Below are 26538 nucleotides of genomic sequence, written 5' to 3'. Positions count from 1 at the left end.
TGTATAGATGGATTAATAGAACAAGACCCACACACAGCTAGAAGCCCAATATTTTTTCAGAGGTAGATGCAGAAAAAAATATATTCAGTTTGCAACCTGATGGAGGTCAGTATAGATGGACTAACAGAGAAAGTCCCACACACTACTAGAAGGCCAAATATTTTTTCAGAGCTAGATGCAGAAAAAAATTATATTCAGTTTGCAACCTGATGGAGGTCTGTATAGATGGATTAATAGAACAAGACCCACACACAGCTAGAAGCCCAATATTTTTTCAGAGGTAGATGCAGTAAAAAATATATTCAGTTTGCAACCTGATGGAGGTCAGTATAGATGGACTAATACAACAAGTCCCACACACAGCTAGAAGCCCAAATATTTTTTCAGAGGTACTGTAGATGCAGATAAAAATTATTTTTAATTTGCAACCTGATGAAGGTCAGTATAGATGGACTAATAGAGAAAGTCCGACACACTGCTAGAAGGCCAAATATTTTTTCAGAGCTAGATGCAGAAAAAAATTAGATTCAGTTTGCAACCTGATGGAGGTCAGTATAGATGGACTAACAGAGAAAGTTCCACACACTGCTAGAAGGCCAAATATTTTTTCAGAGCTAGATGCATACAAAAAATTATTTTGAATTTGCAACCTGATGGAGGTCAGTATAGGTGGACTAATAGAACAAGTCCCACACACTGCTAGAAGGCCAAATATTTTTTCAGAGCTAGATGCAGAAAAAAATTATATTCAGTTTGCAACCTGATGGAGGTCTGTATAGATGGATTAATAGAACAAGACCCACACACAGCTAGAAGCCCAATATTTTTTCAGAGGTAGATGCAGAAAAAAATATATTCAGTTTGCAACCTGATGGAGGTCAGTATAGATGGACTAATACAACAAGTCCCACACACAGCTAGAAGCCCAATATTTTTTCAGAGGTAGATGCAGAAAAAAATATATTCAGTTTGCAACCTGATGGAGGTCAGTATAGATGGACTAATACAACAAGTCCCACACACAGCTAGAAGCCCAAATATTTTTTCAGAGGTACTGTAGATGCAGATAAAAATTATTTTTAATTTGCAACCTGATGGAGGTCAGTATAGCTGGACTAACAGAGAAAGTCCCACACACTACTAGAAGGCCAAATATTTTTTTAGAGCTAGATGCAGAAAAAAATTATATTCAGTTTGCAACCTGATGGAGGTCAGTATAGATGGACTAATACAACAAGTCCCACACACAGCTAGAAGCCCAAATATTTTTTCAGAGGTACTGTAGATGCAGATAAAAATTATTTTTAATTTGCAACCTGATGGAGGTCAGTATAGATGGACTAATAGAGAAAGTCCGACACACTGCTAGAAGGCCAAATATTTTTTCAGAGCTAGATGCAGAAAAAAATTAGATTCAGTTTGCAACCTGATGGAGGTCAGTATAGATGGACTAACAGAGAAAGTTCCACACACTGCTAGAAGGCCAAATATTTTTTCAGAGCTAGATGCATACAAAAAATTATTTTGAATTTGCAACCTGATGAAGGTCAGTATAGGTGGACTAATAGAACAAGTCCCACACACTGCTAGAAGGCCAAATATTTTTTCAGAGCTAGATGCAGAAAAAAATTATATTCAGTTTGCAACCTGATGGAGGTCTGTATAGATGGATTAATAGAACAAGACCTACACACAGCTAGAAGCCCAATATTTTTTCAGAGGTAGATGCAGAAAAAAATATATTCAGTTTGCAACCTGATGGAGGTCAGTATAGATGGACTAACAGAGAAAGTCCCACACACTACTAGAAGGCCAAATATTTTTTCAGAGCTAGATGCAGAAAAAAATTATATTCAGTTTGCAACCTGATGGAGGTCTATATAGATGGATTAATAGAACAAGACCCACACACAGCTAGAAGCCCAATATTTTTTCAGAGGTAGATGCAGTAAAAAATATATTCAGTTTGCAACCTGATGGAGGTCAGTATAGATGGACTAATACAACAAGTCCCACACACAGCTAGAAGCCCAATATTTTTTCAGAGGTAGATGCAGAAAAAAATATATTCAGTTTGCAACCTGATGGAGGTCAGTATAGATGGACTAATAGAACAAGTCCCACACACTGCTAGAAGGCCAAGTATTTTTTCAGAGCTAGATGCAGAAAAAAATTAGATACAGTTTGCAACCTGATGGAGGTCAGTATAGATGGACTAATAGAATGATGCTATGCCCAAAAGATTTTACTTCACTAGGTGCAGTAAAAAAATTGGTATTCTATACACAGGTGGTATATCTTGCAACACAGATAGGCTACTCCACTGACTAACACACTCTGCAATAGGCCAAAAAGGATTAGCTTTGCTAGATTCAGCCAAATGCTGTGAAAAAAACTTGCACAGCACTGGCACAGACCTGCCTGGCAAAAACTGATAGGAACTGATGTAACCTAGTCCTGAAAAGGACTCCAATTACAATTAGTCTTTACTCCCACAACCTATCTATTTAAGAGCACAGACCTGCCTGATAAAAGTCGTAGGAAATGCTGTAACCTAGTCCTTAAAAGGACTGCAATCACAACTATTCCCTACTCCCAAGCTATCTGTAGATTTGTGCGAAAATTGGCTTGAAATTAACAAGGTATAGCGCACACAGCAACAGCGGTGCCGTCTAACACGCAGCTGCAGCAGTGAGAAAATGGTGGCGACGGGGAAAATGGCTTGGTCTTATAGGGCAAGGACATGTGACATACACTGCCAATGACACATGCCCTTGCTTGTGTGAAAAAAAGCACTTCGCTCCGTGTGTGCGCTGCTGATAGGCTGACAGACTGCACCTCCCCACTGTAAATGCGGGAAAGAGAAAAAAAAATGGAGATCTTCATTGTTCCTGCAGAGATCCATCCCCTGCCCCTCCCCCCACCCCGCTGTACACTCAAACTGCGTATTAACATTAATTTACATCATTACTGAGAAAAAATCCAGTTATGATTTTGGTGCACGAACAGTTATCGAACATAACCTCGAACAGCCGAATTTTTCTCAAATTGTTCGTGTTCGCCGAACGGCTCGAACACCGCCCAAAACAGCTCGAATTTGAGATTGGCGAACAGTTCGAGTAGAACAACGCTCATCTCTAGTTACCAGCCTCCGAAGAGTTTGTTATACAGTTTGTAGATGGCTGGATTACTGGATCTGGCCAGCTTCAGTGTCCCAATGCTGCAGAAGCAAAGCTACCTCTACTAGCAGCATCAGAGAACACACATGTTACTGTTCTGAAGTGTCAGTCTTCAACAGTCAATCGCCCCCAGCAAGCAGGAATCAAGGAGACAGAGGAACAGTGAGCTTCTAAAGACAGAACGTGAGCACACCCCTTTCACTCCTTCACCTCCAGACGATTTTCCGTTTATTCGCTTTCATTTTTTCCTTCCCTTCTTTCAAGAGCCATAACTTTATAATTTTACTGTCAATATAGCCGTATGATGGCTTCTTTTTTGAGAGACAAGTTGTACTTTTGACTAACACCATTCATTTTACTACATAGTGTAGTGGAATATTGGAAAAAAATTCCAATTGCAGTGAAATTGTAAAAAAAATGCAATTCCACAATTTTTATTTTTTTTATTTATCATGTACTGTATATTATATGATAAAACTGACCTGGCAGTATGATTCTACAAGTCAGTATGAGTTCATAGATACCAAACATGTATAGTTTGTTTTATTAAGTGGTGAAAAAAAATTCAGAACTTTGTATGAAAATTTTTCTTTTTTTCCGAGACCCATAACGTTTTCATTTTTTGGAATCTGGGCTGAGTGAGGGCTTATTTTTTTTCACCCAAGCTGACATTTTTACTGATACCATTTTGGGGTACATAAGAAGTTTTGATCACCTCTTGCATTTTATTGCAATGTTGCGGCGGCCAAAAAACGTTATCCTGGGGTTTTGATTTTTTATTCGTTATGCCATTTACGGATTGGATTAAATTATTTTAGATTTTGATAGATAGGACATCTCTAAACCGGTATTTAAAACCTTCATTTTTTTCACTTTTAACTGTATTTACTAGTCCCCTTAAGGGACTTGAAGCTGCGATCATCTGATCGATTGTGTTATACATAGCAATACATCAGCCCTGATATGTATAGCATAAATTACGATCTTCTATTGTTCACAGGAGGATAGTAATGACAGTTTTGACAGGCATGGGGATCATCAGCGGACCCTCGGCTATTATGGCAACCCATCGGTGCCCCAAGATCCCATCACAGGCGTGCCAATAGGAATAGGAACGTGGAATGATGCCCAGCTGGTGCTTGTTAAATCCCACCGTCAGAGATTAACAGCGGGATTTAACAGATTAACAGCCATGGGCAGAGCTCTGCTCCACATGTGGCTGTTAAAGGCACATGATGGCTGATTAAATCAGCTGTCATGGGTGCGGAAAGATGCGGGCTCAGCGTGCAAGCCCGCATCAAAGGCGAAGACACAACATATGATATAAATATACGTCATATGTCGTGAAGCGGTTAAAAGCCTGTTTAGACAGGCCGACTGCACTTCCCATGTGCACAGAGCAATCAGTAATAGATCGTTCTGTGTATGTAGACTGTCATTGTTGTTGGCAGCAGGTGTCCTATTTACACAAGAAGATATGCTGCCAAGAATAATGATTTTTAAGTTTCTTAAAAATCATTTCACCTGACAAATGAGGGTTTTGATTGTTTGTCGGGTGATTGTCAGCCTGCTTATTTTGGCCGTATAAGTGTTAGCAGGATGGCTCCTTCAGAATAGTCAGCTAGTATAAATGCACCCTAAATTCTCAGAACATTTAGGTCTTATGTGTCAATTAAACTTGCAGCTTTAAACTTTGTTGCTTTAAGTTTTGATTTAATTAATTCTGTATAATAACTGAGCTGTTTCATTCATCCTTTTTAATCTGGATACTCTTTTTTAAGCTTTTTTGATACAAAGACATTAAAAATGGAAACACATACATGCTTCTATTCTTCTTCCTTTCAATCTCTTTTCAAGTCATGGGCAGATTAATGCAGTTTCATTTCATTTTTTTTCTTTGGGCCAAACTAAAATATGATTTACAATAAAAAAGAGTTTACTTTCATGAATACTTCCTTTAAAATCCACCAATTCATTATTTTAGCTAAAAGAAATAAGAAGCATTTTCCTTATAACTGCATAGTGCAAGTACTGATGATAAGTAAACTCTTGATGTCTGTCTAGACGCACATTGCCTTGAAAAAGTATTCATACTCCATCAACTTTTCCACATGTTTTCATGTTATACCCGCAAACTTAAAATGTATTTTATTTGGATTGTATGTTATACACAAACACAAAGTAGCAAGTATTTGGGAAGTGTAAAGGAAATGATACATGGGTTTCTAAATATTTTAAAAATATATATCTGAAAATTTCACAGTGCATTTGTATTCAGCCCTCCTGAGTCAATGCTTTGTAGGACCACCTTTTGCTGCAATTACTGCGGCAGATCTTTTGGGGTATGTCTCTACCAACTTTGCACATCTAGAGATTGAAAGTTTTGCCCATTCTTCTTTGCATACTAGCTCTATCTCTGAGATTGGATGGAGGCGTCTGTGAACAGCAATTTTCAAGCCTTGCCACAGATTCTCAATGGGATTTAGTTCTGCACTTTGACTGGGCCATTCCCATACATGAATATGCTTTGCTCTAAATCATTCCATTGTAGCTCTGGCAATATGTTTAGGGTGATGCTCCTGCTGGAAAGGTAAATACACGCCCCAATCTCAAGTCTTTTTCAGCTTCTAACAGGTTTTCCTCCAGGATTGCCCTGTATTTAGCACCATCCATCTTCCCATCAACTCTGACCAGCTTCCCTGTCCCTGCTGAATAAAAGCATCCCCACAGCATGATGCTGCCACCATCATGTTTGATTGGGATGCTAGCTGGTTCCCCTACATGGCTTTTTGCAAACTGCAAATGGAACTTCTTATGTCTTGCTTTCAAAAATGGTTTCCTTCTTGTCACTCTTCCATAAAGGCCAGATTTGTGGAGTATATTACTAATAGTTGTCCTGTGGACAGATTTTCCCCCCTGAGCTATGGATCTCCGCAGCTGTTCCAGAGTGACCATGGGCTTTTTGATTGATTCTCAGGTTAGTGCTATCCTTGCTGGGGATATCAGTTTAGGTTGACAGCCATGACAGGGTATGTTTGCAGTTGTGTCATACTTTTTCCATTTTTGGATGATGGATTAAACAGTGCTCCCTGAAATGTTCAGATCTTGGGATTTATTTATAACCTAACTCTGCCTGTTTTTCCACAACTTTATCCCTGACCTGTCTGGTGTGTTCCTTGGTTTTCATGAGGCTGTCTGATCCCTGCTGTAGTTATACCGAGAATAAAGTACACAGAGGTGGACTCAATTTACTAATTATGTGACTTCTGGAGGCAATTGGTCACTCATGATTTTATTTAGTGGTAGGAGACTACATAGGGCTGAATACAAATGCATATACCATTTTTCAGATTTATATTTTTTTAAAAATTAGAAAACCACATATCATTTCCTTTACATTTCAAGAATACTTGCTACTTTGTGTTGATATATCACATAAAATCCAAATAAAATGCATTTAAATTTGTGGGTGTAATGTGAGAAATGTGGAAAAGTTCACTGGGAATGAATACTTTTTTAAGGAGCTGTATGAGGCCCAAGTATGAAAACACCTACAAAGGCCCAGTGTTGACCAGATAATACACTAGAAATTAGTAAAATATATTCTTTATTTGGATAAATAAGTGAATATACACAAAAAAAATGAAAACATATAATGGATGACAAGGAATGTTCATTTTTAAACTGTCTTGTCGTCCATTATATGTTTTCATAAATTTTTTTGTCACCAGTCACTTATTTATCCAAATAAAGAATATACTTTACTCATTTGTAGTGTATTATTTGGTCCACACTGGGCCTTTGTAGGTGTTTTCATGTTTTGGTTAGTGGTCCAGCAGGGACTTTTGACTACACAGTGGGTACGGAAAGTATTCAGACCCCTTTACATTTTTTACTCTTTGTTTCATTGCAACCACTTGGTAAATTGTAAAAAGTTCATTTTTTTCTCATTAAGGCTGTGTGCCCACAATGCGGATCTAATGTGTTTCCGTGGCGGCATTTCCGTCGCGGAAATGCATTAAAATTGCTTGTTAATGGGTCTCCCATGTTTCCCAATGATAATCTGCATGTTCTGTGCACATGCTGCTGAAATTTCCTCTGCGGATTAAAATTGCGGAAAAATCTGCAGCACAACCATTACTTGTGCGGAATCGCGGCAAAATCGCCACCATTGACTTGCATTGGACCCCAAAAGATCCGCATGACACATGTACACATGCGGATATTATGCGATTTAATGCGCGGATGGTACCCAGGTCTGTAGAAGAGGAGACTCTCATCCAGACCCCGGTACCATAGTACCTGTAAGTAAAAAAAAAGCATTAAAATAAAAAATAACCTTTTACTCACCTTCCGATGGCCCCAGCTCTGCTCCCGGCATCGCTGCTGGCTCCCTGGCGGGTACCGGTAATGTAAAAGGACCTTACATGACGTCAGCGGTCATGTGACAGGTCACGCAACCGCAGATGAAATCCTGGATGAAAACCTCTTCCAGAGTGCTCTGGACCTCAGACTTGGCCAAAGTTTCACCTTCCAACAAGACAATGACCCGAAGCACACAGCTAGAATAACAAAGGAGTGTCTTCAGAACAACTCTGTGACCATTCTTTACTGGCCCAGCCAAAGCCCTGACCTAAACCCAATTGAGCATCTCTGGAGAGACTTGAAAATGGCTGTCCACCAACGTTTCACCATCCAACCTGACGGAACTGGAGAGGATCTGCAAGGAAGAATGGCAGAGGATCCCCAAATCCAGGTGTGAAAAACTTGTTGCATCATTCTCAAGAAGACTCATGGCTGTACTAGCTTAAAAGGGTGGTTCTACTCAATACTGAGCAAAGGGTCTGAATAATTATGACTAGCGATGAGCAAATGTGCTCGCTACTGCTCGGTGCTCGCCCGAGCATCTCACTGCTCGAGATGCTCGTCGCTCGCCGAGTATTTCCGGGTTGCTCGGGCGGGAACTTGGGTCCCCTCCCTGCATGTTTGGCGCTCTTTAGAGAGCCAATGAACATGCAGGGATTGCCTGCCATGCACTTTAATGCCGCAGCCATGTTGGTTGTGGGCATTACAGTGATTGGCTGGCCGCACAGCGTCATCAGGTCTATATCAGACCTGGCGCCGCCTTGCTCGTCACAGTCACTCTGGATCAGACAGTGTAGGGAGAGCTGCTGCTGTGTCAGGGAGAGATTTGATCGTGTATTAGGTAGTGTAGGGAGAAAAAACGTACATTACACATATCCATCTTAACAAATAGTCCTTCTGAGGACTAATCCATCTGCAGAGATATCAGGCAGGCAGGGTGTATAGGCAGGTGGTGTATACAGCAGACTGCAGTGCATATAGCACAAGAGGCTCCATTCCAATTCTGCCTTCTGTTGCTGTTAAATATTTCTATACAAAGGCCCAGGTCTCAGGAGCCAGGAATACTTTTCTTTGGATCTTAATCCTCATTATTTGCTTAAAAAGCAATCCAGAGAACACCATTTTTCTGTGCCATTTGCTTGCTTTGGGACAAGTGCTGCTGCGTCAGGGACAGATTTGCTTGTGTATTAGATAGTGTAGGGAGAAAAACCGTACATTACACATATCCATCTTAACAAACAGTCCTTCTGAGGACTAATCCATTTTTTCTGCGCCATTTGCTTGTTGGCACTGCAGAATACAGCCAGGTCCTTTCCATATTAGAGCGCTAGAAATCCAGCTATTTAAGACTGTGTTTTCTCCGTCAAACGGATCACATATACGTTGTCAGAAAATACTGCCATTTCTGGCCTCCATTAAAAATTTCCTTTATTGTGTCATTGAAGCAATTCACCGCAGTTTGCTGTTCAACCTACTTACCTACAGGCCAGGTATTTAAAACTCTGTTTTCTCTATCACACGGATCACATATAAGTTCGATCCAAACTCAGTCATTTGCAGTGAGCGTGGAAGATACTGTCCTCCATTTAAAATGGGCAAGGCACATGGCAAGGGACGGGGAACTGGACGTGATGGTAATGGTGCATGCAGAGGCCGAGGACAAGGCCGTGGACAATCCGAAATTGTGCCACAACAAACACCCACATCTTCTCGCGTGACCTTCCTGTCCCAATTTCTAGGGGACCGCAGGGCGGAACCTGGTGACGGAGAAATGACAGCCGGGGTAGATACGGTTTCCCTCTATGCCAGTCCTTTCACTGAGCTAAAGAATATGGCTGTGGTGAAATACAACTCCCACTGAGAAGCTGTTTCAGATTGAAAAACATTGTGCCCACCAGAGGATTTGATTCTGAGGGCTAACCTTTCTCACCCGCTCAAGAGCCCCATAGCAGCTGCAAAGTTAGCGCTATCATGAACTCTCCTGAGGTAGAAGCCAAGGCACACCAGAGGATTCTCTGGTGGGACCGTCCAACCCTGCCGAGAAGCAGTCCTGGCTAAGAAAAGTGTGTGGGAAGGTTCCCGGACACTCTTTGGCTGCTTTTTTACTGAGGAGTAAACACACGCAAACACGGAGAGAACATACAAAGTCCTTGCAGATGTTGCCCTTGCTGGGATTTCAACCCAGGATCCCAGCGCTGCAAGGCTTCAGTGCTAACCACTGATCCAATGTGCTGCCGCTCACCCTCTAATATCTAACAGGCTGGAGAACCTTGCACCTACTGCCACTCTATCTTCAGCTCCTTTGTGAGAAAATGTATTTGGGCAGCCACTCAGTCTACCAAATAAAATTCCTGAGAAGGAAATTGGGGATGGCTTCACTACTGGTACTGGGGGCAGTGCTAATACCATGGTGTCGTACCATAGTTTGCTGGAAATATTCCAGGCTGGTAGGAGGCAAGCAAATTCCCACAGAAAAGTACCAGCAGTAATGTTCAGGCCACATTTCAAGTGCAAGCAGCTTTAGAGAACTTCCTGGGAAAAATGACACGCAGGGTAGATATGGTTTCCCTCTATGCCAGTCCTTTCACTGAGCTAAATACAACTCTCAGCAAAAAAAGTTGTGGACTGGCTCCGTACCGTCCTTGGCCTCATTCACCTGTCCACATGTTTGTGGTTAGGCGGTCCTTCCCAGTAAGTGCACTGGGGAGGGCATGGGTAATGTTGTGGGACCCGTGCTTGTGGAAGGCGGATTCGATACTGGGAAATACAGTGGCGGCTGGGGACTGAGTATGGACACCCGGCCGCCGCCGGAATGAGGTTGTGAAAAGCTTCCGCCTCCACGAGCCTAAAAGGCCATATTTCAAGGGCAAAGAGCTTCCCAGAAATCTGGCAGCTTAGTGTTGCGGCCTGTGGGTGGGTGGGTGGCTGGCTGCATATTTACACTTGCATTCCAAGTGCCTCACCTCAGCACTATGAACTCTCCTGAAGGAGAAGCCAGGGCCCGCCGGAGGAGTCTCCGGTTCTCTGGTGAGCCCGTCCAACCCTGCCGAAAAGCAGCCCTGGCTAAGAAAATTGTGGGGGAAGGTTCCTGGACACTCTATGGTTGCTTTTTTAATGTGGAACGGCCATGTTTATGCATGTTATTTCTCAAAACGCATTACAGATCAGGCCATTGTCCAACTCTGTATTCAAGAAATTAAATGCTCAAAGAAAGATGTGTGTGTGTCAAAGCACCACCGTCAAGTGTGAGTTGATGTTGGACAGGCTGCCATTGCTTCTGCAACAAGCTCAATTACTGGACTTCCTGGGAGAAATGACACACAGGGTAGATACGGTTTCCCTCTATGCCAGTCCTTTCACCGAGCTACATACAACTCTTAGCAAAAAAAGTTGTGGACTGGCTCCGTGCCGTCCCTGGCCACATTCACCTGTCTACGTGTTTGTGGTTAGGTGGTCCTTCCCAGTAAGTGCACTGGGGAGGGCATGGGTAATTTTGTGGGACCCGTGCTTGTGGAAGGCGGAGGGGATACCAGGAAATATAGTGGCGGCTGGGGACCGAGTATGGACACCCGGCCGCCGCCGGCATGAGGTTGTGAAAAGCTTCCGCCTCCACGAGCTTAAAAGGCCACATTTCAAGTGCAAGAAGCTGTCAAAAATTTGGCAGTATAGTATTGCAGCCTGTAAGTGGGTGGGTGGCTGCCTGCATACTTGCACTTGCATTCCACGGAATGGGGTAGGGACAACTGAACGCTGCACTGGGGCAAGGACGTGCTCGGTGATTGTTGCAAGTCTGCAACGACAGGTGCATGGCGGGAGGCATCTTCGCATGTGCCAAGGATCACTTATGATGGGCACACTTTTAGGCAGTGACCTGGGAGTCAGAGATGCTTCCAGAGGTCTTCCCCATGCTGTTCCCATGTCTTTTCAGCACTGTATGCATGTGTCTGATGATGTATCACACATCGCATGGCCAGATAAGCTTGTAAAATGTTAAAATTACATTTCCTGGTGAAAGCATTTGTCTTGGTTGAAAGCAATTCAAAAGTGCAAAAACGCATCAAAAACACTACGTGTGAACAAAGCCCAAGTAATGGAGGAGTATTTTTGTTTTTGGTTATTTATTTTGCCTTATATACAAGTCATTACCCTGGAAAGGATGTTCCTTAACATATTTCCCAGGAAAATCCATTTTGGTTTCGTTTTTGTATGTTTTATTGTGAGTCCGTAAAAGTGGCGTAATACTCTGACCACGTTGCTGACAGCAGTGATCTGGGAGTCCGAGATGCTTCCAGGGGTCTTCCCCATGCTGTTCCCATGTCATTTAAGCACTGTTCCCATCGATTTGGGCAATTTTTAGGCCCTCTGCAGACCGCCGGGGGGAGCCTCCTGAAAAATGCTCGGATTTCCCATAGACTTACAGTACATTGGGCTCGTTGCTCGGGTCGAGCACCCGAGTATTCCAATTTTTTCGACCCGAGCAACGAGTACCCGAGCATTTTAGTGCTCACTCATCACTAATTATGACCATGTGATATTTCAGTTTTTCTTTTTTAATAAATTTGCAAAAATTTCTAGATTTCTGTTTTTTTTCAGTCAAGATGGAGTGCAGGGTGTACTTTAATGAGAGAAAAAAAATTAACTTTTTAGAATTTACCAAATGGCTGCAATGAAACAAAGAGTGAAAAATTTAAAGGGGTCTGAATACTTTCCGTACCCACTGTCTCATTGAAGGTGCTTAAAATGTCTAATGGTCCACTGGGTTATTTCTATATAGAAATGGAACACTTCCTGAAGTTGTCAGAGAAATTGGTGCATCAATCTTACTCAGACACCAGACATCATTAGATAATTTTCATGTGACTTTGAAATAAACTGAATTAAAGAAAAGCACTACTTTGTCCTATCTCTTATTACTATAATTACGGTATATGTATCCATAATATATTGAAACTTCTCCAAAAGACAACCCCTTATCTAGACTAGTTTGCCTATGAGTTTTTCCAGTTCTTTGACCATATCTCCTGGGCACGGGGGAAGCGAAAGAGACAGACATTTCAGCAGGAGATCACAGCTGATTTTTGATTTGAAGTAAAACATTGTTTAAAAACAGGCAGGGAAATGTTTTGCCTCACAAAAAGAATCATTTGCGATCCTGTGCTGTAATGTCTACACTGTGTGCAGAATTATTAGGCAAGTTGTATTTTAGAGGATTGTTTTTATTATTTATCAACAACTATGTTCTCAATCAACCCAAAAGACTCATAAATATCCAAGCTTAATATTTTTGGAAGTTGGGGTGTTTTTTTTTTAGATTTGGCTATCTTAGGAGGATATCTGTTTGTGCAGGTAACTATTACTGTGCAGAATTATTAGGCAACTTAATAAAAACCAAATATAATCCCATCTCACTTGTTTATTTTCACCAGGTAAACCAATATCAGTGCACAAAATTTAGAAATAAAGATTTCTGACATGCAGAAACAAAAACAAAAAAATTAGTGATCAGTATAGCCACCTTTCTTTATGATGACACTCAACAGCCTTCCATCCATAGATTCTGTCAGTTGCTTGATCTGTTTTCGATCAAAATTGCATGCAGCAGCCACCACAGCCTCCCAGACACTGTTCCCAGAGGTGTACTGTTTTCCCTCCCTGTAGATCTCACATTTTATGATGGACCACATGTTCTCTATGGGGTTCAGATCAGGTGAACAAGGGGGCCATGTCATTATTTTTTCTTCTTTTAGATCTTTACTGGCCAGCCACGCTGTGGAGTAGTTGGATGCACGTGATGGAGCATTGTCCTGCATGAAAATCATGTTTTTCTTGAACGATACCGACTTCTTCCTGTACCACTGCTTGAAGAAGTTGTCTTCCAGGAACTGGCAGTAGGTCTGGAAGTTGAGCTTCACTCCATCTTCAACCCTAAAAGGTCCCACAAGTTCATCTTTGATGATACCAGCCTATACCAGTACCCCACCTCCACCTTGCTGGGGTCTGAGTCGGAGTGGAGCTCTCTGCCCTTTACTGATCCAGCCTCTGGCCCATCAATCTGGCCCATCAAGAGTCACTCTCATTTCATCAGTCCATAAAACCTTTGAAAAATCAGTCTTAAGATATTTCTTGGCCCATTCTTGACATTTTATCTTATGTTTCTTGTTCACAGGTGGTCGTTTTTCAGCCTTACTTGGCCATGTCCCTGAGTATCGCACACCTTGTGCTTTTTGATACTCCAGTAACATTGTAGCTCTGAAATATGGCAAAACTGGTGGCGAATGGCATTTTGGCAGCTTCACGCTTGATTTTCCTCAATTCATAGGCAGTTATTTTGCTCCTTTTTTGGCCAACACGCTTCTTGCGACCCTGTTGTCTATTTGCCATGAAATGCTTGATTGTTCGATGATCACGCTTCAAAAGTTTGGAAATTTCAAGACTGCTGCATCCCTCTGCAAGACATCTCACAATTTTGGACTTTTCAGAGCCAGTCAAATCTCTCTTCTGACCCATTTTGCCAAAGTTGCCTAATAATTAAGCACACCTTATATAGGGTGTTGATGTCATTAGTCAACACTAGTGTTGAGCGAACATGCTCGACACTGCTCGGTACTCGCCCTAGCATCATGCTACTCAGGATGTTCGGCGAGCACCGAGCATTTCCGGGTTACTCGGGAGGGAGCTCGGGTCTCCGCCCTGCATGTTTGGCGCTCTTTACAGAGCCAATGAACATGCAGGGATTGCCAGCCAGTCACTGTAATGCCGCAGACATGTTGGTTGTGGGCATTACAGTGATTGGCTGGCAGCACAGCGTCATCTCGAGTATTTAAAGCCGGGCGCCGCCATCTTGGACACAGTCGCTCCGGATCAGACAGTGTAGGGACAGCGCTGCTGATTTAGGGAGAGATATAAACTGCAAAATAGTTAGTGTAGGGTCTGTAAAGGCTGCCATATCAAACAAACAGTCCTTCTCAGGACTAATATCCATCCCAGATATCAGGCAGGCAGGCTGTATAGGAGACGCAGTGGTTATACCAGCAAACGCTGCATTACAGTCCTGTGTGCTGCTCCAGTTGCTGAAATTGCTGGACTTAGCTCCAGGTCTCAGGGGACAGGAAAAATCCTTTTTTTTTCATCTAAATCCTCTTTTTTTTTCCTCCTTCACACTGTACAAATACCCGTCTTATTAACCTTTTGGTGTCCCCCCCCCAAAAAAAAGCGTGTCTCTGATTTTTCAGACACAAATATATCTGTTGAAAATAGTCAGGTGTAGGCTAGAGAAACAGAAGTGTTGTTTTGCACTTCCACGGTTCAAACCTCTGTATTATCCACTTTTGGGCCATTTGGTATCTAAAAAAACACAGTTTGAGTGTGTCGCTCACTGTTCAGCCGCAATTAGATCTATTTACAAAAGTGTGGTATACCCCAGTAAAAAATAACTGTGGTTTTGCCATCCCACGGTAAAAAATCTCTATTATTCAAGTTTTGGTATATTTTCCGTAAAGAAAAACAGTAGTGTCTCCTGACTGTTGTGACACAAAAATATATCTGTTGAAAATAGTCTGGTGTAGGCTCGACATCCCAGTGTGGTTTTGTAATTCAACAGGTCAAATCTCTGTACTATCCAGTTTTGGGCCTTTGGTATCTAAAAAAACACAGTTTGAGTGTGTCGCTCACTGTTCAGCCGCAATTAGATCTATTTAAAAAAGTGTGGTATACCCCAGTAAACAATAACTGTGGTTTTGCCATCCCACGGTAAAAAATCTCTATTATTCAGGTTTTGATATTTTTTACGTAAAGAAAAACAGTAACAGTTTCTCCCTGATTGTTCAGATTGTTTAAAAGAGTCGGGTGTAGGCCAGAGAAATAGAACTGTGGTTTTCCTCTTCCACGGTTCTAATCTACTCTTTATTACCCTTTTTCCATTGATAGTGCAAGTGTAAGCTATTTTACTTCCTTTACAATGGGCAAGGCGCGTGGCAAGGGACGTGGAACTGGATGTTCTGGTGATGGTTCGTGCAGAGGACGGGGCCGTGGCCAAGGTGAAAATGTGCCACAACCAACAGCCACATCTTCTCGCTCCCACTTCTTGACCGAATTACTATGGAAGCACAGAAGAACACCAGTATTGAGAACTGATCAGGGTGAACAGGTTATTAATTGGATAGCAGATAATGCTTCCAGTTACCTGGGCACCACCACCTCTGGTCTGTCTTCCACATGGTCAACTCTTAGTAGCCGTGAGTCTCGACCGCATACTCCTCTTCACCCTGATGCTCCTTCCTCCCACCATGCCGAGTGTCGTCAGACAGCAGTTGATCCCACACTTGGACACTCTGAAGAGCTGTTCACTGGTCCATTTCCAGATTTGTGCCCCTCGCCTGATACGCTTGAAGTGGTGGAAGAGGAGATCCCATGTAGCGATGCCAAAATATTTGAACAGCCACAGCCACAGGAAGTCGACGCTGGCAATTTGTCACAAGAGGTGGACAATGACGAGACACAATTGCCAGCAAGTGAGGAGGAGCATCGTGGTGCGCAAGTGGAAGAGGAGGAGGTGGTGGATGATCTAGTAACTGACCCAACATGGCAGGAGGACATGCAGAGTGAGGCCAGCAGCACACAGGGGGAGGGAGGCAGAGTATCCCAACAGGCAGGAAGAAGCAGTGTGGTGGCCGCAGACAGAAGGCGGGCAACCGTTCCCCGTAACACCAACACGAGGGACGTTGCCAGTACAAGCGGTAGGTCTTCCAGAGTCTGGAATTTTTTTAAAGACTCTGCTGATAACCCCAAAAAGGCCATATGTTCCACCTGCCATGCCAGCGTCAGCAGGGGTGACAAAACTACCAGCCTGACCACCACCAGCATGATCAGGCACATGGCAGCAAAGCACCCGACTTTGTGGGGCGAAACCCAGGGTCCACGACCAGTGACAGCGGGTGTCACCACTGCTTCTTCCACTGTTGTGCATGCAATAGAACCCCCTGTTGTGTGTGCAAGGCAATCCCCTGTCCATACTGCATGTAAAGATGCCCCCTCCTCTCAGTCTTTCCTTGTTATGGCAGTTTCTCAAGAAACAGCATCAACGTCCACGTCCACGTCCCACCGCAGCGTTCAATTGTCCATATCCCAGACCTTTGAATGAAAGCGGAAATTCGCAGCTAACGCCCCGCGGGCCACAGTCCTAAATTCACACATTTCACGACTGTTTGCGTTGGAAATGCTGCCTTTTAGGCTGGTGGAGATGGAATCCTTCCTCAATCTTATGGCGGTGGACTTCCCTCGGTACTCGGTCCCCAGCCGACACTATTTTGCCCGGTGTGCCATCCCCGCACTACACAAGCACGTGTCCCAAAGCATTTGCCGTGCCCTCAACAACGCAGTTACTGGGAGAGTCCACCTGACAATGGACACGTGGACAAGTGCTTGTGGCCAGGGACGGTACATCTCTCTGACGGCACACTGGGTAAACATAGTGGAAGTCGGGACCCAGTCGGACCTTGGGACGGAACACGTCCTCCCCACACCGAGGATTGCGGGCCCTATGTCAGTCATAGTTGCCCCCACAGTGTATAGCACCTGCATATCATCCTCCTCCTCCTCCTCATGTTCAGCCTCCATCTCAGATTTCACCACATCAGTTACAAGCTGGAAGCACTGCAGTACTGCCTCCGCCAAGCGGCAACAGGCTGTGCTGAAACTCATAAGCTTAGGTGATAAACCTCACACTGCTTGTGAGTTGTGGACAGCTGTGAAAGAGCAGGCAGATCTGTGGCTGAGACCGCTGAACCTACATCCCGGCATGGTCGTGTGTGATAATGGCCGTAACCTGGTGGCGGCTCTGAGGCGAGGTGAGATCACACACGTACCATGCCTGGCTCATGTGCTTAACCTCGTGGTTCAGCGGTTTCTTAAATCGTACCCCGAGTTGCCAGATCTGCTCGTGAAAGTACGCCACCTGTCAGCTCATTTTTGCAAGTTGGCTACAGCTTCCGCCGCCCTTGCTGTGTTGCAGCAGCGTTTGCAGCTTCCGGCACACCGACTGGTGTGTGATGTCCCCACACGTTGGAACTCTACCCTCCACCTCCACATGTTGCAAAGGATTTGTGAGCAGAAGAGAGCAGTTGTGGAGTACCAGATGCAACAAGGCCGTCGATATTCAGGTCAGATTCCACACATAAGACCTCAGGAGTGGACCTGGATGTCTGACATATGTACCATCCTGACAAACTTTGAGGAGGCCACCAAGATGGTGAGTGGTGATGACGCCATCATTAGTGTCAGCATCCCACTTGTCTGTCTTTTGCAGCGCTCTCTGCAGAGAATTAAAGAGGAGGCATTGCAGCCAGAGTATGATGAGATGAATCAAGAAGCCGTAGTGGGCGATTACACACAGCCCAGCCTCATCTCATCCCAATGTGCATTGGGGGACAATGAGGGAGAGGAGGAGGAGGAGGAGGAGGAGGAAGAACAGGAGCTGCTATCATGCGCTGTAGACGGTAGTACCTGTACAAGTGTCATACCGTCGGTTCAGCGTGGGTGGCCTGAGGACAGGGGGGAGGAGGAGGAGGAGGAGGAGGAGGAGGAGAGCATGGTCAGTCATCATCTTGGTGAGGACACGGAAATCTTGCCCGTTACCAGTCTGGCACGCATGGCTGACTTTATGTTACGCTGCCTTAACCGTGACCGTTGTCAAAATGTTGGGTGACAGTCATTACTGGTTGGTGACACTTTTAGACCCCCGCTACAAGGAGAACTTTCACTCTCTTATTCCTGAGGTGGAGAGGTCCACAAAAATGGGGCAGTACCAGAAGGCCCTTGCTGCAGAACTCTTAAAAAAATTCCCATCTGAACACGCTAGCGGCAGAGGTCACAGTTCGTTGCCCAACCAAGGCGTACAGGCGAGAGAGATGCAACTCCAATCCAGCAGAGGCAGGGGAACACTGTCAACGTTCTGGGACAGATTTCTGACACCCGCCCAGCTTACAGGCCCTGAGGCGCGGGGTACTCTCACAAGGAGTGGAAAGTTTCAAAAGATGGTGAGGGAGTACCTTGCCGACCGTACCAGCGTCCTCCGTGATTCCTCTGTGCCTTTTAATTATTGGGTATCCATGCTGGACACTTGGAATGAACTCGCTCTGTACACCTTGGAGGTCCTGGCCTGCCCTGCCGCTAACGTGTTATCGGAGCGTGTTTTTAGTGACGCTGGGGGAATTATAACTGATAAGCGCACTCGACTGTCAACTGACAATGCTGACAAGCTGACCCTTATCAAAATGAACAAGGGCTGGATTGGGCCAGACTTCTCATCACCACCAAATGACAGCAGAGTAACATAAAGTCAAATCCACTGTGTTATTTCAGGAGGTGTATTCACATGCACCGCTTCACATCCACACATGGGTATACGCTTCCTCATTTCGGCTGTTTTATGTTCTTCTCCTTATCCTCAGCCTCCACCACCACTATACCACCAGGATGCCAGCATTGCAAGGTGCTCCGTCCTAATTTTTGGAAGCTTTTGCTTGGAAGGCATAAGCAAATCCTATGGGAGACCCACTCCCCAATAATGGGAATTATGTTTGTAATATGCTGTACTGCATGGTTCTTGTAAGGGGCATTGCAAGTTGCTCCGTCCTAATTTTTGGAAGCTTTTGCTTGGAAGGCATAAGCAAATACTATGGGAGACCCACTCCCCAATAATGGGACTTATGTTTGTAATATGCTGTACTGCATGGCTCTTGTAAGGGGCATTGCAGTTCCTCATAATTTTTGGAAAGCCTTCCATTCACTGCTTAGGCCAACAGTGCACAGGAGACCCAGTTGCTATAAATGGAAAAAAAGGTTTAGTTAAGGCCCTCTGACCTCCATGTCATTTCCAAGGGGCATTTGAGTGCCTCGAAATTTTTGGTAGGCATTGCTCCTTTTGTTACAGAAACATATCCTACAAGACATATCTGGTTGACTGGCCTGATATTGATGTGAATGGTCCCTGTTCCTCCTGCTCTTTCTCCTTTGCCACCACCTCATCCATCATTTATCACCTGAAGCTTTGTTTTAACGGGAGTCATAGAACTTGGATAGCAGCAGGAAAACATCCAGTAATCCTCGGAGGAGGTAGGATATGCGCCAAAACGCTGACCACCTGAGGCCTAGCCGCTACTACATACATGCGCTTGCATTCCAACAAAACAAAGCAGATGCTAACTTCTATCATCCTCATCATGCTCCTCACCTTGGCACTCTCAACTCCCCTGATGGAGAAGCCAGGGCCCACCGGAGGAGTCTGGTTGTCTGGTGGGCTCGGCCAATGCTGCCCTAAAGCAGGCCAGGCTAAGAAAAGTGTGGGAAAGGTTACCGGGACAAATAGGGGTGGCTGGGGACCGAGTATGGACACCCGGCCGCCCCCTGCAGGCTGGGGAGCAAGCGGGGACATCCGGCCACCGGGCGGCTGGGGACTGAGTATGGATACCAGGCCGCCGACGCAGCCATGGCGTGGTGGCCAGATTCCGCCTCCACGTGCCTAAAAGGCCCAATTTAAAGTGCAAACAAGCAAGCAGTATGGTTTTGCAGCCTGGGGGTGGGTGGGTGGCAGGCTGCATACTTGCGCTTGCATTGCAAGGAATGGGAGAGGTACAATTGAACACTGCCCTGGGACAAGGACTTAAACGGGGATAGTTGCAAGTCTGCAACGACAGGTGCAGGGTGGTAGGCATCTTCACATGTACCATGAACAGGGGTTTGACATGCACACACTACAGCGGAATAGGCTCTCCTTCCCACTAAATGCACTGGGGAGGGCACAGGTAATGTTTTGGTATACGCGCTTAATCTTATGTATAAGGCACACCAGGACAAATAGGGGCAGCTGGGGACTGAGTATGGATACCTCGCTGCCGAAGCAGCCATGAGGTAGTGGCCAGCTTCGGCCTCCTCCAAACTAAAAGGCCCCATTTCAAGTGCAAGCTAGCAGTATGGCATTGCAGTCTGGGGGTGGGTGGGTGGCAGGCTGCACACTTACACTTGCATTAAAAGAAAACAAAGCAGATGCTAACTTCTGTCATCATCATCATGCTCCTCACCTTGGCACTCTCAACTCTCCTGATGGAGAAGCCAGGACCCACCGGAGGAGTCTGGTTCTCTGGTGGGCTCGTCCAATGCTGCCCTAAAGCAGGCTGGGCTAAGAAAAGTGTGTGGGGGGATGTTCCAAGGAGAAATAGGGGCGGCTGGGGACAGTTTATGGACACCCGGCTGCCCCCAGTCGGCTGGGAACAGTGTGTGGACACCCGGCCGCGGGGCGGCTGGGGACCGAGCATGGACACCCGACCGCCGGGCGGCTGGGGACTGGGTATGGGTTCCAGGCCGCCAGCGCAGCCATGACGTGGTGGCCAGATTCCGCCACCAGATGCCTAAAAGGCCCAATTTCAAGTGCAAGCAAGCAAGCAGTATGGTTTTGCAGCCTGGGGGTGGGTGGGTGGCAGGCTGCATACTTGCGCTTGCATTGCAAGGAATGGGAGAGGTACAATTGAACACTGCCCTGGGACAAGGACTTGAACAGGGATAGTTGCAAGTCTGCAACGACAGGTGCAGGGTGGGAGGCATCTTCACATGTACCATGAACAGGGGTTTGGCATGCACACACTACAGCGGAATAGGCTCTCCTTCCCACTAAATGCTCTGGGGAGGGCCCAGGTAATGTTTTGGTATACGCGCTTAATCTTATGTATAAGGCACACCAGGACAATTAGGGGCGGCTGGGGACTGAGTATGGATACCTCGCTGCCGAAGCAGCCATGAGGTAGTGGCCAGCTTCAGCCTCCTCCAAACTAAAAGGCCCCATTTCAAGTGCAAGCTAGCAGTATGGCATTGCAGTCTGGGGGTGGGTGGGTGGCAGGCTGCACACTTACACTTGCATTAAAAGAAAACAAAGCAGATGCTAACTTCTGTCATCATCATCATGCTCCTCACCTTGGCACTCTCAACTCCCCTGATGGAGAAGCCAGGGCCCACCGGAGGAGTCTGGTTCTCTGGTGGGCTCGTCCAATGCTGCCCTAAAGCAGGCCGGGCTAAGAAAAGTGTGTGGGGGGATGTTCCAAGGAGAAATAGGGGCGGCTGGGGACCGTTTATGGACACCCGGCTGCCCCCAGGCGGCTGGGAACCGTGTGTGGACACCCGGCCGCCGGGCGGCTGGGGACCGAGCATGGACACCTGGCCATCGGGTGGCTGGGGACTGAGTATGGATTCCAGGCCGCCAACGCAGCCATGACGTGGTGGCCAGATTCCGCCTCCACATGCCTAAAAGGCCCAATTTCAAGTGCAAGCAAGCAGTATAATATTGCAGCCTGGGGGTGGGTGGGTGCCTGCTGCATACTTGTGCTTGTATTGCAAGGAATGGGGGAGGTACAATTGAACACTGCCCTGGGACTACAACTTGCACGGGGATAGTTGCAAGTCTGCATCTTGTGATGCGGCAAGGATCACTTATGATGGCCACACTTTTAGACAGTGACCTGGGTGTCAGAGATGCTTCCAGGGGTCTTCCCCATGGTGTTCCTATGTCTTTTCAGCACTTTATGCATGTGTCACACAGCACATGGCCAGATAAGGTTGTAAAATGTTAAAATGACATTTCCCGGTGAATGCATTTGTCACAGTTGAAAGCAATACAAAAGTGCAAAAACGCATAAAAAATGCTACTTGTGAACATAGCCCAAGGTGTGGAGGAGTACTTTTGTTTTTGGTTATTTATTTTACCTTATACACAAGTCTTTACCCTGGAAAAGAAATTCCTTAACATATTTCACAGGAAAAAAGTTTCAGTTTCGTTTTTGAACGTTTTATTGTGAGCCCGTAAAAGTGGCTTAATACCTCTGGCCACGTTGTCGACAGCAGTGACCTGGGGGTCAGAAATGCTTCCTGGGGTGATCCCCATGCTGTCCCCATGTCATTTGAGCACTGTCACTATCGTTTTGGGCACTTGTTAGGCTTTCTACAGACTGCCGGGGGTGCCGCCGCAAAAATGCTCGGGTCTCCCATAGACTAACATTGGGCTCGTTGCTCGGGTCGAGCACCCGAGTATCATGGTGAGCTCGGCCCGAGCTTCGAGCACCCGAGCATTTTAGTGCTCGATCAACACTAGTCAACACCCCTCCTCATTACAGAGATGCACATCACCAGATTTACTTAATTGGTGGTTGGTTCTCAAGCCTATGCAGCTTGGAGTAGGACAAGATGTATAAAAAGTATCGAAGTGATCAAAATACTCATTTGCCTAATAATTCTGCATGCGGTGTCTATACTCTTTTGCTGCCTCCCCTGCCCAGAAGCTGTGGTATGACCAGACCGTGTTCTGTACACGGTCAGACACAGCCATTACACAGGGTAACATTTATAAGATTATATCAGCACAGGAACATTTTATTTAAACACATCCAATTCTGGAAGTTATTATTATTACAAGATCTGTTGATTAAAATCAACTTTCGTTTGTGGGATAACCCCTGTAAGAAGGGCCGTGCCACCTAGAAGGCCACTTTTCAATGCAACTTTTGCAGGTTATCTCAAGGATGTTTCACTGTAAAGCTTATGAATATAACATAGAAAGTAATCTGATAGGGGTAAAATGTGACCCCACCATCCCCGCTTAATAATTCTGACTTCCTAGGCTATGTAAGCATCATCTAATGCCAGGTTGAAGGCTGCGACGCTTGGTGTGTATGGAAGTGTTAGTTTGGGTTGATAATGAAATATATATTTGGTGAAATTTAGTATATTCCAACCATTTGTTGTTGAGATGTGAAAGTGACACATGAACATTTTTTGATTTACAGGAGGAGAATGGATTTGTATTTTACCTGACAATAGATGTTTTGGAAACTCAATGTCATGTACTGAGCCGACGACTGTGGAAAGATTGTGATGCCAAGCCTCATCATGAAGCAGTAAGTACATCAGAACAATCATTGTTTCAGTCTTTATTTAACCATCAAGAGTACTAAAGATGCTTGTCCTGAAGGGCCTGAATAATTTTGACACTGCAGTAGTCATTAGCAGTGGTATTTTATGTAGAATTTAGAGAAACCGTTTGTTATATCAGTTATGTAGAGTTGTGTCTCCCCCATTTCCTCATAGACTGTAAGCTTGCGAGCAGGGCCCTCACTCCTTTCGATATGAGATATGCTTATTCTGTATTGTCTGTATATGTCCCCCCTAAAATTTGTAAAGTGCTGCGGAATATGTTGGCGCTATAAAAATAAAAACTATTATTATATTATTAGTTCTTTACATTTTTCATGTTTGATGAGTTTATTGCAAACAGCAGACAGTTTTAAATTTTGCTACTTTACTTAAAGAGGACATTTCACCAAAATATTCATGCGGAACTGGACACAAACTGTAAGGCTAAGTGCCCACGATGCGGAAATGCTCCGGATTTTTCCTGAGTGTTTCTGCTCCCAGGCAGAAAAAACACATGTGGATTTTACATGCGTTTTTCCTGCCAGGGACAAGTGTAAGTGAAGCATTTTGCACATGCGATTTAGCATGCGAGTTGTCAAGCGCTTTCCAAGCAATTTTAGCATCACTTGGAAAGTGCTTGACAACTTGATCACACTATATAAATCCATGCATGGATTTTATATAGTGTGACCAAGTTAGTTAAAAAAAAGAATAAAAATGGTAAATAAAAAAAACACATTATACTCACCTTCCTATGGCCCCCGGTCTCCTTATCCGATGCGTCCAGTCTCCCCGGGGTCTCACGGTGGTGTAAAAGGACCTTCCATGACGTCATTTAGTCATGTGACAGGTCACGCAACCACCGACGTCAGCAGTCGCGTAACCTGTCACGTGACTGAATGACATGTCATGAAAGGTCACTTTACTCCATCGGGAGCCAAGACGTACCGGATAGAAGATCGTGGGCCATCAGAAGGTGAGTATAATGTGTTTTTTTATTTTAAATTATTTTTTTTAACAGGTACTATGGTACCCGGGTCTGGAGGAGAGTCTCCTCTTCTCCAGGCCCGGGTACCATCCGCTCATTAAATTGCATAATATCCGCATGTGCACATGTAGTCATGCGGATATTAAGCGATTCAATGCAAGTCAATGGCGGCAAAAACGCTGTGATTCTGCAAAATAATTGGTAGTGCTGCGGATTTTTCCGCAATGATAATCCGCAGCGGAAATTTCCGCAGAATGTGCACAGCACATGCGGATTATCATTGGGGAACATAGCAGACCTACTGACAAACGTTTTTTAAGCGTTTTTGTGGAATTGCTGCTGCGGAAACGCTTAAGAAAACGCATAGTGAGCACACAGCCTAAGAATAACTGCAAAGCAAAATAAAACTTTATTTAATTTTTTATGCTCTCTCCCTATTTTGTCTCTTTTTTGTGGAGCTATTAGCAATCAAAGTAGTTTTTGCACCTAATGAATTAACTTTTTTAAAATTCAAGTGGATGTTATCAGCATTTTCTCTACAGGAGGATACTTCTTCGTGTATGCTACTGAGCTGACCAATCATAAGCAGAAAGCAACATTCAAAGGAAAGAACGTCTGTCCACCACAGCTTAGAGCAGATTTCTCTACATGTGAGATGTAATGATACAGCTCTGTTCTCCTGGTCTAACCTCCTGCATCAGACAGTGTTGATGGAGGGGCAGTGCTGCTCAGTTTAGCTATGTCACACTAAAAACTCTTCTAACAGCTGCCAGGAGGTTGTAACCAGCCCCAGCACTGACAGCCGGCTCAGCAGTGCATCAGTGCTGAGCCGGCTGTCGGTCTGTGCTGCCGCCGCTCACTATGTGCTGAGCAGTTACTAAAGCCGCGCAGGCCACGCCTCCATTACTGAAAGCCAGCGGCTGTTGGGAGGAATAAAGTTCATTTCCTACCATTAGCTGGGGCTTCAATGCGGCAGCTGCACAGCTTTAGAATGCTATTAACCTGCAGATTAACCCCCTATCTACAGGTTAACAACGATTGGAGACATTACACGCTCTCTTTCATTTGTAAAAGTGGTTGAATAAATTTGATTGCAACTGGAGCTATTATCATCTTCCCATAGCCTTTAAAGGGCGTGTTTATTTTAATTTTTTTTTAATTCCATTGGGTTCTTTTATGTAAATATAACAAAGTCAGCAGTATATAAGCCATGTTGCTCCAGTGCCAACTCTCTGCTGCAGCCCCAAATCTTTCTGGATATGAAAAGACAAATTACCCCTTTACCTTGTGCTTCTAAAACCTCATCCCATTGAACCTTTAAGCCCCCGTCTCACATAGCGAGATTGCTAGCGAGATCGCTGCTGAGTCACGGTTTTGGTGACGCAACAGCGACCTCACCAGCGATGTCGCTATGTGTGACACTTTGCAACGATCAGGCCCCTGCTGTGAGGTCGCTGATCGCTGCAAAGTGTCCTGGACCATTTTTTGGTCGTTGCTCTCCCGCTGGTCAGCACACATCGCTGAGTGTGACCAGCGGGAGCAGCGATCAGGCTGGTAACCATGATAAACATCGGGTTACTAGGGGCACACGCGCACCTAGTAACCCGCTGTTTATCATGGTTAAAAGCCTGCTAAAGTGAGCGGTAATCTCCCGCTCACCGTAGCAGAGTGGTAACCATGATAAACAGCGGGTTAATAGGTGCGCGTGTGCCCCTAGTAACCCGATGTTTACCATGGTTACCAGCCTGCTCCTGCTTCAGCAGGCTGGTAACAAGGAGCAGGACATTGTGGAAAGATTCTTTCCACGATGTCGCTGCTCCCCTGATCGTTGGTGAGCCTGCCTGTTTGACAGCTTACCAGCGACCACATAGCGACGCAGCAACGATCCCTGACAGGTCGTATTGTTGTCGGGATCGCTGCAGCGTTGCTAAGTGTGACGGGGCCTTTACTCTGGCCAATGCCTTCTCTGGGACAATGAGATTAAAAGATTGCCATTCCTGTAATATAGCTGGAACATAAACAGCTATGGCTTTTGACTTGTCCTTAAACATGTAC

At 45.0% G+C, this 26538-nt stretch overlaps 1 protein-coding gene across 1 annotated transcript in view; it reads left to right on the top strand.

Moving 5' to 3' along the window:
- Positions 1-26538, top strand: part of LOC141258083 (fetuin-B-like) — a 53923-nt gene that overhangs the window by 11162 nt on the left and 16223 nt on the right. Inside the window, exon 2 of the mRNA XM_073673089.1 lies at positions 23369-23479. Coding sequence (XP_073529190.1) covers positions 23369-23479 — 111 coding nt within the window. The remainder of the gene's footprint in view (positions 1-23368; positions 23480-26538) is intronic.

This window comes from Phyllobates terribilis, unplaced genomic scaffold (assembly GCF_046119375.1).
Source record: "Phyllobates terribilis strain yellow unplaced genomic scaffold, ASM4611937v1 Scaffold_3__8_contigs__length_932513732, whole genome shotgun sequence".
Lineage (NCBI taxonomy): Eukaryota > Metazoa > Chordata > Amphibia > Anura > Dendrobatidae > Phyllobates > Phyllobates terribilis.
This window is presented reverse-complemented; position numbering and strand designations above follow the sequence as displayed.